General features: G+C 37.9%; 2 protein-coding genes across 10 annotated transcripts in view; one reads left to right on the top strand and one right to left on the bottom strand.

The window, feature by feature from the left end:
* SNAP23 (synaptosome associated protein 23) overlaps positions 1-7998 on the top strand; it is a 37691-nt gene extending 29693 nt beyond the window's left edge. For all 5 annotated transcript variants that reach the window (XM_042989073.1, XM_042989072.1, XM_007081709.3 and 2 more), the window contains exons 6-8: positions 3102-3260; positions 4602-4746; positions 6673-7998. In XM_042989073.1, coding sequence (XP_042845007.1) covers positions 3102-3260; positions 4602-4746; positions 6673-6738 — 370 coding nt within the window. In that variant the 3' untranslated portion in view covers positions 6739-7998. The remainder of the gene's footprint in view (positions 1-3101; positions 3261-4601; positions 4747-6672) is intronic.
* LRRC57 (leucine rich repeat containing 57) overlaps positions 92-16220 on the bottom strand; it is a 17062-nt gene continuing 933 nt past the window's right edge. For 2 of the 5 annotated variants that reach the window (XM_007081716.3, XM_007081713.3), the window contains exons 4-6: positions 15513-15781; positions 12839-13024; positions 11763-12204 (exon numbers count right to left, since the gene is read on the bottom strand). In XM_007081716.3, coding sequence (XP_007081778.1) covers positions 12163-12204; positions 12839-13024; positions 15513-15781 — 497 coding nt within the window. In that variant the 3' untranslated portion in view covers positions 11763-12162. Of the gene's footprint in view, positions 330-4203; positions 4307-8529; positions 8943-11762; positions 12205-12838; positions 13025-15512; positions 15782-16220 lie in introns of those variants that run through there. The other 3 variants (XR_006218653.1, XR_006218654.1, XR_001510250.2) reach the window with 3 other exon arrangements.

Raw genomic sequence — 16220 nt, 5'->3', positions numbered from 1 at the left:
GCTCTACTCCATACATACTAAAGCAAAATTTTCAGTGTGTAACTTATGCATCTGTGTGTTCACAGGCATCCACGTTGCACTGTGCCTAGTCAAGTTTGGGAAATAATTACCTTTAAAGCAGTTAAGACCCTTTGAAGGAAGACAAATAAGATTAAAATCATTCTTATTACTGTTGCTATTGTTGTTATTATTATATGGGCAGCTACTCAACAGTTCCTTAAAAACAGGTAACTTTCAAGGTATTCCAACTTAGTGGCACAAACTCCAGGTAGTGGCAAGCGGCAGGATCAACTGGAAGATACTACGTAGAGTGGAGGTGCTGAAGAGACCTGGAGAGGTCAGGTAGATAAAGATACAAAATCAACATCATTTAAAAGCACCTCTTCGTAAACATTCAGGATAGTCCTCACTGCATGGAAAGAGTGCAGTTTTTTCCCCAACTCATTTGAAAGTAAACATGACAATCCAATGCAAAGCTATAAAAAGAAAAATTCAAAGTCCACTTTTTGTACCTTTTCCCCTTGATATTCGACGAACATCTTCCAGGGTCCAGTCCTCTTAAGGGGAGAAAGGTTTGATAACCAGTCTGATTTTTTGTTTATAACACAGATCATGCTTTAACTGAAACTTATTCACTATATCATGTTAAAACAGTTCATTTCCATCTTAAGCCCCTTATAGCTAATTATGGATGGAAGAATTCTCAAAAGGTTAAAAGAATTTTCAAATCTTATCTTTTATGGTTGAGAAGGAGGTTAGAGTGTGTATGTATATATATATATATATATATATATATATATATATATATATATATATATATATCCCTTGATAGACTAGGAGCCCCACAAATCCTTTCCCGGGCTACTCTTTATGTACTAAGACTAGCAAGAAATATAGTCTTTTATTCAGTGACTTGATTCCAGCCCTCACTCTTTTTAACTGTTCTACAATCTGACATCCTGATAAAAGCTGTACATATATTAGTTCTATTAATATTTCTTGTTATTAACTTTCTAATAATAACGCTGTCAATTTACTAGGAATTACTCTACTTTAGAATTTTGTCTGTGACTTATTAACAACACATAAATGTAAATGGATTTCACCAAACCAACAGATAATTATATGTAAATATTCACTTTAAAAAGGTATATCCTACCTTGTTCCAAGATAGATTTAACATGGTTTAGTGATAAATTAACTAAACAGCACAAGTTGGAAATTGATCATGAGAACTTAACGTGGAACCAAGAAAGGCACTTTGATTAGCTCTTTAGTTTTCATAGATAGATTTACCCTTTCATTATCCCTTACAAAAAAAGTAGTAGTACCTTTCTGTAGCATTAATGATAATGGTTGTAGATCTGATTCTAGGTTTGTCAAAAATGAATCCTAACATCTATTAAGGAAGGAGCCACTGTTTCATAAAATCTCTCCTCTGCTTTTATAGTTTTGAAACTTCCTCATCAGCATATTATGTGGAATAAATCAGACACCAATATTATAGCTATATACTACTTTGTTTTTGTTTACAGAAAAGTAAAAATTAAAATTGTGTGCGTGAAGGGGCACCTGGGTGGCTCAGTTGGTTGGTTGAGTGTCGAACTCCTGACTTTGGCTCAGGAGTTCATGATCTCATGGTTTGTGGGATCAAGGCCTGCTGTCAGCCTAGAGCCTGCTTGGGATTCTCTCTCTCTCCCTTTTTCTCTGCCCTCCCCTGCTCATGCTGTCTCTCTCTCAAAATAAATAAATAGACTTAATTAAAAAAATAAAATTGTGTGAGTGACAAGTATACCTAGCCAAACAATTAGTAAAAAAGTTTTATTCGTGTTATTTATTTTATTTTTTTTGTAATAGTCATTGAAAAGTCACTTTAAAAGGCTCTTTTTCTTGCCATTATTACCAATTTGAGTAGTAAATCCCATGGTAAAATTCTGGCTTTGGCGTATCAGTTACATCTAAAGTACATGCTTTTATTTAAGAGGCCTGGATATAGGAATTTTTTTTTTAATGTTTAGTTCTTTATTTTGAGAGAGAGAATGCATGTGAGTAAGCAGGGAAGGGGCAGAGAGAGTCCCAGCAGGCTCCATGCTGTCAGCACAGAGCCCAATGTAGGGCTTGATCTTACGAACTCTGAAACCATGACCTGAGCTAAAATCAGGAGTCGGACCCTCAACCATGAGCCACCCTGGGCACCCCAGGCTTATTATTTTTTTTTTAAGGAGAAAAAGGAAACTCTTAAATGGAAAAGCCCTGAATCAAAGGATTTGTAACTGCCACCAGTGTGGCCAAGATAGTTATTCATTGGCTGTACAATTTGGAAATAATTCATGCCTTTCTTCATGATGTTTGTTTCTTTTTTAAAAGTTAATGCAAAATTCTAACTTCAAAAATCTGATCAGCTGGAACTATTCTGGGTCAAATAAAAGGGCACCAGGGTTTGAGTATTGCCCATTCAGTCTTCTTTCTCTTCCATCTCTCATCAACTTGTAAGATCCTTCCAAGGAGCCTCTTTATTATTATTATTTTAATGTTTATTTTGGGGAGAGAGAAACCACGAGCAGGGGAGGGGCAGAGAGAGCGGGGGACACGGGATCCAAAGTACGCTCCACGCTGACAGCACAGAGCCTGATGTGGGGCTCGAACTGACAAACCATGAGATTATGACCTCATCTGAAGTCAGATGCTAACTGACTGAGCCACTCATGCGCCCCCCCAGGGAGCCTCTTAAGGCATCCGAGAACACCTGTCCTAAGGAATTTTTTTCCTCGTATCCACGATCTTCTTTTCTAAAGACTGGCAAAAGCTAGGGGAACCTGAAAAATCAAATAATTGAATTTTCTAACTTGCTAACTGCTTATGAAGATTTCATGGAAATAGTTGAACCTTCAAAAAAACTTTTTAATGTCAGCAGGCTTACACAATTCATCTTTTTTCTATGCCATATTGCAACTAAGCATAGTACAGCTAATCCAGGTCTAACTAGAGGTAGCTTTTATGCTAAGGATGCTAGGGTCATCCTCAAAGTAAAAAGCATTAATAATTCCAATTCTTCCCTTCCTGCTTTTCGGTATCTCTCTACACTCCTGACTTTTATATAGGACAAAGAACTTTGAGTCCGGTAAGGCCTACAAGGCAACATGGGGAGATGGTGGAGACAACTGTCCTAGCAATGTAGTATCTAAGCAGCCAGGTCGAGTGACAAATGGTCAGCCTCAACAAGCAACTACTGGCACAGCCAGCGGTGGATACATTAAACGGTATGCCAGCTCCTCCTGATTTTTTTACCCCTTTCCTATATGAATGTCTTACTCAGGAGGATGGGTGTTGTTATATACGAACCCTAACTCATCAATTAGAAATAGTGTTTATGCTGTTTGAAAAATGCATTTGAAAATCTGTCTTCTGACAAAATATTGACTGTGGTTCACCTTCGTTGATGGATTCGTTTCTCTTTACATTTTTCAGTATTTTCAGAATTACCTAAATAAGCATATTTTACTTCTATAAATAGGAAACTGTGTTTTAAATGTATCATCTAGAGTAGGGGTCAGCTAGATCCCTATAAGGATAACAGTAAAGGGTCAGATAGTAAATACTTCAGACTTTGCAGGCCAGTCTCCATTGCAACTACTCAACTCTGTTGTAGGGTGAAAGCAGCGATAAACAACATATAAGCAAATGAGCATGGTTGTACTTGAATAAATCCTTATTTACAAAATGAGGTGGCATGCCAGTTTTGGCCTTTGGGCCAGAGTTTTGCAACCTCTGTTTTATAAATTAATTATTTATTTTTAATGTTTATTTTTGAGAGCAACAGAGCACAAGTGGGGGAGGGGCAGAGAGGGAGGGAGACACAAAATCTGAAGTAGGCTCCAGGCCTGAGCTGTCAGCACAGAGCCTGACATGGGCTTGAACTTAAGAACTACAAGATCATGACCCCAGCCAAAGTTGGACACTTAACCAACTGAGCTACCTAGAACCCCTCAATTTTTTATTTTGAGAGAGAGAGAGAGAAAGAGCACGTGCGCACAAGTCGGGGAGGAGGGCAGAGGGAGAGAGAGAGAATCGTAAGCAGGCTCCACGCTCAGTGAGGAGCCCAATGAAGGGCTCAACCCCATGACCCTGGGATCATGACCTGAGCTGAAATCAAGAGTCAGATGCTCAACCTACTTGAGCCATGCAGGCCCTGCAACCTCTGTGTTAGAGCAATGGTTCTTTATACTTAGTATACATCATAGTTACCTGGGAGGTTTATTAAAACACAGAATGATGGGATCCACTTCCAGTTTCTGATTCAGTAGATCTGTAGTAGAATGTGAGAATTAGTGTAAGTTCCCACACGATGCTGTGATCATTCTTTGAGAACCATTGTTCTAGAGTTGTTACTTCTCTTACATGGGCTTTAAGACATTGTGCTTTCCTTGGGCAATGTTTCCATTTTTACTGCAGAATGTTTTCCAAGAATAGTCACCTACATTCCCAGAAGTATAACATTTGCTGAGGTCATTTTTGGTTACTTATTTTTATGAAAATTAAATCCAATTAGTCCGTTTATAATTCACCATAAAAGTACTGAATTAACTGTGTTTTTGTGATAGTATAACTAATGATGCCAGAGAAGATGAAATGGAAGAGAACCTGACTCAAGTGGGCAGTATCCTAGGAAACCTAAAAAACATGGCCCTGGACATGGGCAATGAGATTGAGGCTCAAAATCGACAAATAGACCGGATCACGGAAAAGGTAAACTCTCCTTTGTGCCTCAGAAATTTGAGATACCTGCAGTGTTTTAGTAATGGACGTCTATGCTCGATACTTTGGGAGAGAACAATAGGAGATCCTGTCCTCCTATCAAAGTTTTACAGTTTGGATGAGGTGGCAGTTCTTTTTTTTTAATCCGTTTTGTTTATTTTGAGAGAGTGCGCACACATGGCATGAGCACAGGAGAGGCAGAGAGAGAGGGAATCCCAAGCAGGCTCCGTGGCTATCTGTGCAGAGCCTGACACAGGGCTGGATCTCATGAACTGTGAGATCATGACCTGAGCTGACATCAAGAGTCGGATGCTTAACTGAATGAGCCACCAGGTGCCCCCCTAAGGTGGCATTTCTAACACATTGAAAAACACTAGCCAAGTTCTCCAATCCCTTGCTCATGGCAGTTGGTTCATTTTGAAACCAAGATCTTGGAATGAAGTGGTTTTATTTAAAATTTCACATATGAAGCTTAGACTCTACTCTGACCTTTGGGAGGGCTATTTTTTTTCCCCCCTGAATGAATGAGTTAGCTTTCAGGAATTTTATTTTGTTACTAACAAATTAGTAGGTTCCTGAATCTTCATCTTATGAGTCAGTAGGTGAAAATCAGTTTCTGCAGAATGGTTCTTGTGGAGTGAACACACAAAACAGTAAAGAAAAAGTAGAATTGCCTTTTTTTTTTTTTTTTTTTTTTTTAAATTTCACATGATAGAAAAGATACTGGAAGTGAAACTGTGTTCAGTGTTTGGATGTGTCATGTCTAAAAGCCATTTCTTGTTACTGCTATTTTAATAAAAATCTCAGTGTGCTTTAAAGATTGGGTAAATTTTTAAGCTTAGCTCTGTTGACTTACTTAATGGTGGATTTCAGTGAAGCAAACAGTGGTTCATGAGATGCTTTCAAAGCTGTAGTGTGGGTTTAGGCTAATATCACCCATCTTTTTAATTCACATATTGATATGGATGGTAATATATCTGTTACAAAAATCTTGGGGAAAATTCTTTCAGTCTCTCTGGGTTAGAGCTAGAGTAGTCTCAGATAAGATTCTATGATTCATTGGGGCGCCTGGGTGGCTCAGTTGGTTAAGTGTCCCAACTTCAGCTCAGGTAATGATCTCATAGTCCATGAGTTCATGCCATGAATCAGGCTCTGTGCTGACATCTCGGAGCCGGGGGGCTACTTCAGATTCTGTGTGTGTGTGTCTCTCTCTCTGCCCCTCCCCTGCTCATGCTGTGTCTCTGTCTCAAAAATAAACACTAAAAAAAGTTTTTTTAATTAAAAAAAAAAAGTTTTTATGATTCAGTTCAGGGGATCCCACAAGGTCCAAATCTGTAGCAAAGAGTATTGTTAATTTCATTGCATCTAAAATACCACATCTCAAATGCCACTGATTATAAGATGCATCCCAGTTTCAGACATATTAAACTATGAAAAAATGTTATGGAATTTATGAAATACTGGCCACTTCTTCTGTCATGTCTTTGTCATGTTTATACACCCAGTTTTCCCAAATGAATTTCATATTCTGTCTCTTTTTTTAAATTTTTTTTCATGTTTTTATTTATTTTTGAAGGAGAGAGAAAGAGCATGAGCAGGAGAGGGGCAGAGAGAGAGGGAGACACAGAATTCAAAAGCAGGCTCCAGGCTCTGAGCTATCAGCACAGAGCCTGATGCGGGGCTCGAACTCACAAACTGTGAGATCATGACCTGAGCCGAAGTCAGATGCTTAACCGACTGAGCCACCCAGGTGCCCCTCATATTGTCTCTTCTTGCCTACAGTGAGATTTGTAATGTGACTTCATCTGTTTTCCTGAATTTTCTCAGTGTATGAGTTACTCCCAAGTATATGAAATTTAACTTTTTTAGAGCAACTTACCTTGTAACATAATGTTGTTATCTTTTTCTTTTTTTCAGGCTGACACCAACAAAGATCGGATTGACATTGCGAATGCCAGAGCAAAGAAACTCATTGACAGCTAAAGATGCTGCTGTACTTATCATTTATTCACTTCTCTAGCTCCTCCTTCAAAGTCATTACCTTTTCAAAGTTTGAAGTTTTGGTCCCATGCTCTTCTAATTACAAGATAATGTGCAAGAAGGGTTAGGAGTACAGACCCCTATTTTTTATGTTCTCTTTTCCCTTGAAGGTAGACTACTGCTCAGCCTTCCTTCTAGTATTTTTTTTCCCTCGGTTTATACACTTAGATTGGTTTTTGTCCATCATATATAGTGTTATTTTTCATCCTTCCCATTTACTTTAGCAGGTTCTTCTGCTTTCAAGATTTGGAAGCATTGCCAAAGACAGCCATGAAAAAGGAAGCTGGAGGCAGGGAGAGGGGCAGCAAGAAGGAGAGGCAAGAGATAAGAGGTTGTTACCTCAGGAAAACCTGTAGGCCACAAAGCAAAAGTTGCAAAGCCACAGTAAAGATTTAGTTCGGTTTAGTTTTTAACTTAAGTTGCATTTATTGCCAATTTAGGCTAAGACTTGGTTTCAGAGCTTTTATGCACAAAATTTTTGTTGTACACAACTTGGCAACCTCTACTCCAAAAAAACAGAATTAATTTTCTTAAAGTGAGCTTAGTTTCTGAACTTTTGGTGATTCATGTATGTACATAGATTCTGTGATCGCATTTTATATTGCACCACATAGGAACACTTTGTATAAAAGAATGGCTTTTTATTTTCACATTATTAGTACTATCATGGTCCCATTACATGCCTATTAACCTCATAAAATTGTCATTAGTTTTTGAAGAAAAAATATGTAAATATGTATGTATAACATGAGGATTTCTCTCTAAAGCAGGGCTTAAATTTTTTGGAAAAGTTTGACAAAGTGTATCACATGAATTCAGATTTACCTCAATGCCAAGAATTATGTTTAGATCGAAAAAAAGAAACTTGTTTTGATCTCAGGTAGAAAAATAGTTACATTGCTTTGAGTTTTTTGTAGCTTTAGACTTTACAAAAGCTAGAATTTATTCTGTTTAAAAGTGATTTGGAAAATTATGCTTTTGGTTTAATTATTGATGATTGCACTATCACTCAACTAGCCTTGTGGATTGAATTATGTCCAGAATCACGTTTATTTAGATCCTGAACAGTGTTATAAGAATCTGATTGGTATTTGTCACCTTTATTTAAAAACTAGTGTCTGTACACTTCAGAGCTATTAATGTGGATTGGTTTGACCAATAACCACTGCTTGATCTTTACAATTAAATTTTATAACTAACTAATGGAATTGTTCTTTCAAATAGGTAATGTGTTTCTGTGACTGTTTGGTGGAGGGATGGGGAGAGGGGGATCAATAATTTCACCAGTTCTTAACAAACTGCATAAAGCAAAAGTCCATAAATTAAGAAGCACTCCAATGGAAAGCTGCCTTTAGCACCTTTCCCATCTTTTGTACTGACATGACTTTTCTTCCTATAACTTGTCATGAGGTTCATTTTAATTTTTATTAGTCTCTCATTCGAGCTTAAATATACCAGTGATTGAAAGGATGTTTATGAGCTAGAACTATAACCACTTACTGAAGACTATATTAACATGAGGACATTCATAGGCTAAAGAGGAAAGTATGTAAAGTGATACTCAGTCAGGCACTCTGCATGCCAGAGGAATAGTTTGGCTGGGCAGGTAGTAGTAAATGTGTAAAGTAAGAAGGTATAAAACACTGGGGATTGTGCTATACCTAAATGCCCTTACTTGGAACTTAAAAAAATTTTTTTTATATTATGGCTAAAGGCAATAGTTCTGAGAACACCTAAATGCTGCCCACACAATATAATTAGAAGGCACTCAACTTTGTCTGAATTTACACTCTTGCTACTTGCTGAGACTGCAAGCCCATTTCTGTGCCTCAGTTTTCCTTGGCTATAAATGGGGATTAACAATTCCTACTCCATGGAGTTGTCACAGGAACTCAGTGTGCTATTATGTAAAGTACTGAGAGCAGCACCCAGTGAACGTAAGAGCTTAATAAATTATAGTTGCTATTCTCTTTTGGGTGGAGCTCTTGGTGAATCCCTTTGTGAATTTGATGAAAGACATCATAGTCTATCTCCCCAGAGAAACAGATAAACACAAATGTGAATCATGCATAAATAAGAATCTTGCATCAATGGGTCTTGAAAGCCCATCTATGGATCCCAGGTTACAAACTCTTCCAAAGGTTCTGCTGAGAAACAAGAGGGATTGAGGCCATAGAAATTAGGTCCATAATGCACTAGAAATAGATGCTATTGACTTAAAAAGACTTCTCTGATTTTCTCATGTAACATTATCTGGAAACTTGTTTTCCAGTACTTTTGAAAGGCAGTAACTAAAAGTGGTTAACACAGCTCTAGAGTCTGACCACCTGCTTTGAAATTTCGCTTTGGTCATTTACTTGTATGACCTTGAGCATAACACTAACCTACAACTAAGAAGTTCAAAAATAGTATTCTCCCCGAATATATATATATTTTTTAACAGTAAGCTCCCTCTTCAAGTCTCCAATCTTATAATAACAATTATGTTTATCCCCAATAGTTGTACCTATTTTTTCTTCGTTCACACTTCCTTCATCCTTGTTACTACACTTCAACTCTAGATCTTTTCATGTCATGCGTGAATTATGAATCTCCTAACCCAAACATTCTTATTTTTAATTTTATTTTTGAGAGAGAGAGAGACAGAGCATGAGCAGGGGAGGGGCAGAGAGAGGGAGACACAGCATCTGCACAGAGCCTAACACGGGGCTCAAACCTATGAACCGTGAGATCATGACCTGAGATGAAGTCGGATGCTTAACCTACTGAGCCACCCAGGCGCCCCAGGGGAGAAAGAGAATCTTAAACAGGCTCCACACCCAGCACAGACCCCAACGTGGGGCTTGACCTTGAGACCACAACCCCAAGCCTAAACCAGTAGTCATGCTTAGCTGAGTGAACTACCTAGGTGCCCCAAAATTCATCTCTTTACATGTTATTTTCTTTAGGTCACTCTTACTAAAATTCCAGGTTATCCAATTACATTCCTAATCAGATTTGTATTTTTCAGATTGGTATTCAAGTTCCTTATTCTCTAGTCATTTGTTTTTATCCTTTTAAATGTAGTTATTTGCTGCAAGCCTTCCATTTCTATATAACTTAACTTCTATTTTAATGCCTTACAGATGAAATAAATGGCAGCATTTATTGATTGCTTACTCTGTTGTGTGCACTGCTAAATGCCTTATGTATCTTTTTACCATATCCTCATACTTGAAACGTTAGGAGGTATTCCCCATATTACAGATGGGAATGAATTGCACAAATTCACAGAGGTAGAAAATGAAATACTGTGGATTCAAATCAGGATCTTTCTAACTCCAAGGCCCATGATCTTAATATACTACAATGACTTCCAACCAAGCTCTAAAAAAATGTGGGTGACTTAGGGCTGGTGGCCAAACTAGAATATGGGTCTCCAGACCACATACTAGTAAACCAACTTCATTATGTCAGCTCATAGTTAAGTCTAAATACTTGTGCACTATAAATCTGAGCATGTTACTTTACATAGTTCCTGCCCACAAGTAGCTTGTTCTAACAAGGGACAGATGAATATAGAATGTGAGAAGTGCTATCATAACAGATGAGGGATTAATTAATTTGGCTTAGACTTAAAATGGGTTTTAGAGAGGAGCATTTTAGAGAGGGCATTCCTGACTGAGCAAACAATGTAAAGGCAAATTACAGGAGAGACCCTGCACTGTGGGTTTAAGGAGAATAATCTGGTGTGACTGAGCAGGCACATGAGAGTGAAGAAGGGGTATCTGGAAATAAGGCTGGGTCCAAGTTATGAAAGCTAGCAGTCACTGATTCTCAGGAGGGATTTTTTTTTAATTCCAATTAATAATTAAATGGGGACATTTAAGTTATTTATAAGTTCTGATTTATTAGATGTTAAGTACTGATAAAAAAAATTTAGAGAAACATTGTTTAGTAGATCAAAAAGGTTAAGCATTAAAGTTTATAAAAAACCAAACTCAATTGCTAATGATAAACTGGCAGCCCATCCTTCCCCATGTTGAGAAACAGAAAATAACATGGAAAATAGAGAATATCCATATCAGATTTAGGGTCAGAGAGACTTCTTCATATAAACACTAGGCTTAATGGTTAAACTAGGTTTATGAAAGAAGAACTGACAATACACGCTAAATTGCCCTGAGAAAGACAAAACCTCAGAAAATTACAGAGTGGTAGTTATCTAAATGTTCATGTCAGTAACAACATGAAATCATATACCTTTGTAAATTTTAGTTTCTCTTAATAAACATGGTTCCAGTACTGCAAAATGAAATGCTTATCGGTCACATGAAAGCATTTCAGTACTCCTGCGACCTTAACAAGAACATGAAATGTTTCCTAATCACTTTACTTTCAAACAAAGGACCACATACAGGTTAAATTTTCTCCTGTCTTCTTCCTTTGATGGAAGAAGGATTAACCCTTTTTCCAGTCAAAGTTCATTAAAAATTCTTTATTTAGTATATTCTCTCACCCAGAGAATAAGCTTTATAAACATAGTTATTTTAAAATATTATACAGATAGTTTTTTGATTGGTAATTTGATTAGAATTATAAATACAAAAAGGGAAAAGGATTACCAGAAATAAGACATTATTTCTAACAAAGTTTCGGGAAAATCTTGATTATTAAAACCCTTTGTATCTTACAAGTTTTGCATATATGGTTTTAGCTCTTCAAAGCTCTCTACCAATAAGGCACCTGCAATAGTAAAAAATTTGCTACTGCAGCCTTGGGGACACATCTCTTAGTGTTGTATTGGTGCTTCTCTGACAGTACACTTTTAAACAAGACAGTCACATAGTTATGTACATTCTAAATTCCAAGTATAAACACTGCAATTGAATTGATGGACTGAAATGAAATCATAAATCCTTAGATTAACCATAGTAGCCTCTCACAAATTATTTGAATTTCATAAAAATACAAAATGTTAACACAGGTGGAATGGCAGTCAACTTTATGAAAGCTCATACACTGAAACTAAACATGAAATTTCAAGCTGTGATATGGAGTGATTCTGTTACCGGGCAGCATCCCTTCACTGTATAAATAGCAACTAGCTACTGGTTTCTTAAAGGCAGACTAATGATGGTTTTGATGATCGACATTGTCTCTGCCCTATCCATGACTCAAAATGGAAGGCTCTTATTGTCTCTTGATTTCTTTTAGCTTACTTAAGACGAGTCCTGGAAAGGAAAAAGATCATTGAGCAAAATATAATCTAGAGTATCATCTCCTTACTGCAGATAATCCTTGACAACAACAGGAGCCTCTGATTCATCCAGATTGCAACAGATTCCAAGTCAGTGTCCTATATGGTTCCCATGCTCCTGGAGAACATCATGCAAACTTCTTCTTAGTGGCCGTGAACCTCTCCATGTACTAAAAATCATGAAAGAAGAATATGTGGTATCTTGGCATAAGCGAAAATTAGCCTTTTTTCAATTAGGATTTTTAAAAATTTTTATTTATTTTGAGAAAGTGTGTGTGAGAGAGAAAGCAGGGGGAGTGGCAGAGAGAGACAGAGGGAGAGAGAATCCCAAGCAGGCTCCACACTTAGTGTGGAGCCCAATGTGGGGCTTGATCCTGCGACAGGGAGATGACAACCTGAGCTGAAATCAAGAGTCAGACTCAATCAAATGACCCACCCAGCCACCCTTAATTAGGATTTTATATGATGATTTTCACTTAGGTTTTTATTGGATATGTTCTTTTTCATTCCCTGCAAAATCAACCTATTGTAAATGCAAATATAAAACACATAGTTTGGGGTTTTTTTTTCACATATATTTTAACAGGAACACTCATCAAAAGACAAAGATGCTTTACAATAAGCTGTCTGGAGGAAAAGTCGTCTTGGCACAATACCATTTGCTTCTTAGAATCCACCTCCAAATTGGGGAACAAATCCTGTTGATGTAAACAGGATTATGCATATATCCTGTAGGTATACATTCATGGGGGTTACTTCACTGTCCTCATCTCTGGGACAGAGATGAAGTATACTAATACATACCTTATCATAGCCTTCCAGTTCTCGAAGTTTCTTTATTTCAAAAAGGTTGCCTTCCACAGCAAGCAGACAGATCTGGGAGTCACTGAGGATGCTCTGTGGAAGCATGCTGAGCTCAAGACAGTTCTCTTCCAGGCGAAGAACTTTAAGACGAGCACAGCAAGATATCTTTACTGAGATCTGAGATATCTATTGAACAACAACAAAAAAGAGTCATAGGAAAAAGCAAAAGCACTACTATAATGGTTGTTATTTTTTTTTACTAAATTAAAACAAAAACGTGACCATTTGTCCTAGTTCTTTCTTTTACCGCCTCCATTTTCTCACTACCTACTCACTCCCGAAGCCTGTGTTATCCAGCTTCTGTTACTCCTCCTCCACTTTTTGGGAAAAAAGATGCTTTTTGAAGGTCACCAGTGGCTTTTTAGAAACAAAATGTTCTAATAAAAGCACTGTTCATTATAGGAAATTTGAGGATCACATAAGTTTAAAGAAAAAAGTTATCCAATCTGCCATCATAAACATTTTGGTGCATTTACTACCAATGTTTTATTTGTACATAGATGCTGACCACTATACTACCAAAGCCAAGGTTTCACTGTACTCATTCCCCGTTGGATTTGCTACCACTTCTTTGAAACTCCCTCTTGTACCTAAGAACTAGGTTTTTCTTTTGAATTATTCCTGGTTTTTGGCTGCCCCCGCCTTGTTCCTATGGACATTTTTCAAGCAGTAGTCTCTAATATTTAATATTTGATCTTTTTCAAGTTCATCCTTAAGGATCCCTTCACATCCTTAAAGTTCATCACTTCTGTCAAGACCTGAAAGTCTATCTACGTTCATATATGCTCACGTCTAGTCTACTCCTGTGTGTCCAGTTTTTTAAAATTTTACGTTTTTTACTTTTGACAGAGAGAATGTGAGTGGGGGAGGGGCAGAGAGAGAGGGAGTCATAGAATCTGAAGCAGGCTCCAGGCTCTGAGTAATCAGCACAGAGCCCCATGTGGGGTTCAAACTCATGAATCATGAAATTCAGACTGAGCTAAAATCGGTCACTTAACTGACTGAGCCACCCAGGTGCCCATGTGTCCAATTTTTAGTAAAACATTTCTATTTGCATGAGTCACCATCGTAATCAACTCAGCATGTCCATTCTGCGTAGCTCTAATCTTCTTTTAGGCACTCAAGCAACTGTCTCTGATTCATTCACCTCTTTTGCCCTTTAAATGCTCCAAGTCACCAAATTATATTTACTCTGCCTGGTATCATTTCAGACCATCACATGGGAACTTGGTAGAAATGTAAATTCTAAGACCCAACCCCTGACCTACGGAATCAGAAACACTGAGGGTAGGGACCCAGTGATCTCTTCACAAGCTCTTCTGGTTAATCTGGTGCACACTAAAATCAGAACCAGTGATTACAGGGCATCAGCCTGGGTGAATGGAATGAGTGTGCAACCAGTACTTGTCGCTGAACCATGTTTTTCCAAAAGTTTTTTCAAATATAATTTTTCTCCAAAAATCTCAAGAACGTACAAGAGTAAAGGAAAAGGTGAGGCCAATCTCCACAGAGACAGACTGAATCTCATCATAACGTAAGATTACTACAATCTAGAACAGTTTTGTACAATAAAGCTTCGCAATGATTGAAATGTTCTATATGCAGCCAATAAGGCAGCCACATACGGCTTTTGAGTACTTGAAATACACTAGTGGCATCAGATGAAATTAATTTTAAAATCTAAATGAATTTTAATAGCAGCGTGTGACTGCTGGATTGGACTGTGCAAATCTAGAAGTGTAGGCACCAAAAAAAAACTAAAGGCCACCTAGTCTATGTTTAATGTTTCACTAAGACTTATGTCTAGACCAAAGATTATTTCTCTAGTCAGATGCATACTAACCAAAAAGCTTCCAAAGTAATGGAAATAAATTTCAAATACTACAATTAAAGCTGTACAATTAAACAAGGAAATGGGCTATTACCAGAAAGCCTGTTAGGGGTGATTTTTCAGTGAAAGCAGGACACACTTGACAAAGATGTCAAAAAAGGGACAAAGAATTATCTCTGTTGTCTAACTCCAAGAACTTATGAATTAAAGCCTTTTTTCTATTCTACCTGACATAGCTCCTTGCTAGATGATTAGAGGCATATTTGGGGAGGATCTGAAGAATTCAACATTTATGAGACATTAGTTTAACTTTTTTTTTTTTTTAATTTTTTTTAATGTTTATTTATTTTTGAGACAGAGAGAGACAGAGCATGAATGGGGGGAGGGCAGAGAGAGAGGGAGATACAGAATCGGAAGCAGGCTCCAGGCTCTGAGCCATCAGCCCAGAGCCTGACGCGGGGCTCGAACTCCCGAACCGTGAGATCGTGACCTGAGCTGAAGTCGGACGCTCAACCGACTGAGCCACCCAGGCGCCCCATAGTTTAACTTTTGAAATTATCTCACCCCATCACCTATCCCACTCTTTTAAAAAAACACCTACACAACACACCCAGTGTCTCAACTAATTCCATGGCACTTTGGCCTTTAAAATTAGTACAGACTATAGACGGTACCTCTCATCTAGCCTCATACCCAGCTCTACAATTACAGTTTAGAGAACAACAGATTATACAGGAGACTATAACCCACATGCTGTAGGAAAAAACTCTTTAAGCTCTAGACCTGGTTCTGGTTGAGATTGAGTTCGATGACCTGCAGCTCCCCCACTGTGTCAGGTATGCTCCGAATCTGGTTCTTGGAGAGATCCACCACATCCAAGTGCCTTAGGCTACAGAGTTGTGGTGGTAGGGCTCGCAGCTGGTTCCCAGAGAGGCTCAGGGTCTTGAGGGCTGACAGTTGCCCAAAGGTAGATGGTAGCTCTCTCAAGTGATTGTTGTTTAGGCTTAGCATCTCTAGTTTTTTCAGATTGCATAACTCATCAGGAAGAACAGCTGGCAATGAAAAAAAAATTAAAAACCTGAATCTGATACAGCTGAAAAACACCTTTGATGAAATTTATAAAAACTATATGACCACCTGATATACCTCCTGTTAACACATACAGAACTCCTACATGTTGTGCCATTTTTAAGTATTGCATTTTTACCAACGCAGTCTTCAGAAAGTGAGGGCGCCATCAAAATGCAGGAAAGCATTTATGCATATATTGGGCTCATTGTAAAGGGACCTCTGCAAAATCCGACGGCAATTTTATGGGATTTGTAAGGCCCTCCCCTTCCCATTCCATCCCCCTTTCTAAATTAGCAGCAAAATTAACTCTGTTTACATTACATCCTAAAGACGATTTTCCCTTTGAAGTCCAAATTAAGCCAGTACCAATCGTTATACCACCAGAGGAGGCTTGTAGATGTAATTACAAGAGATAGCTTT

Source organism: Panthera tigris, chromosome B3 (assembly GCF_018350195.1).
Source record: "Panthera tigris isolate Pti1 chromosome B3, P.tigris_Pti1_mat1.1, whole genome shotgun sequence".
Lineage (NCBI taxonomy): Eukaryota > Metazoa > Chordata > Mammalia > Carnivora > Felidae > Panthera > Panthera tigris.
Note: the sequence above shows the minus strand (reverse complement) of the source record. Positions and strands in the feature narration are given on the sequence as shown.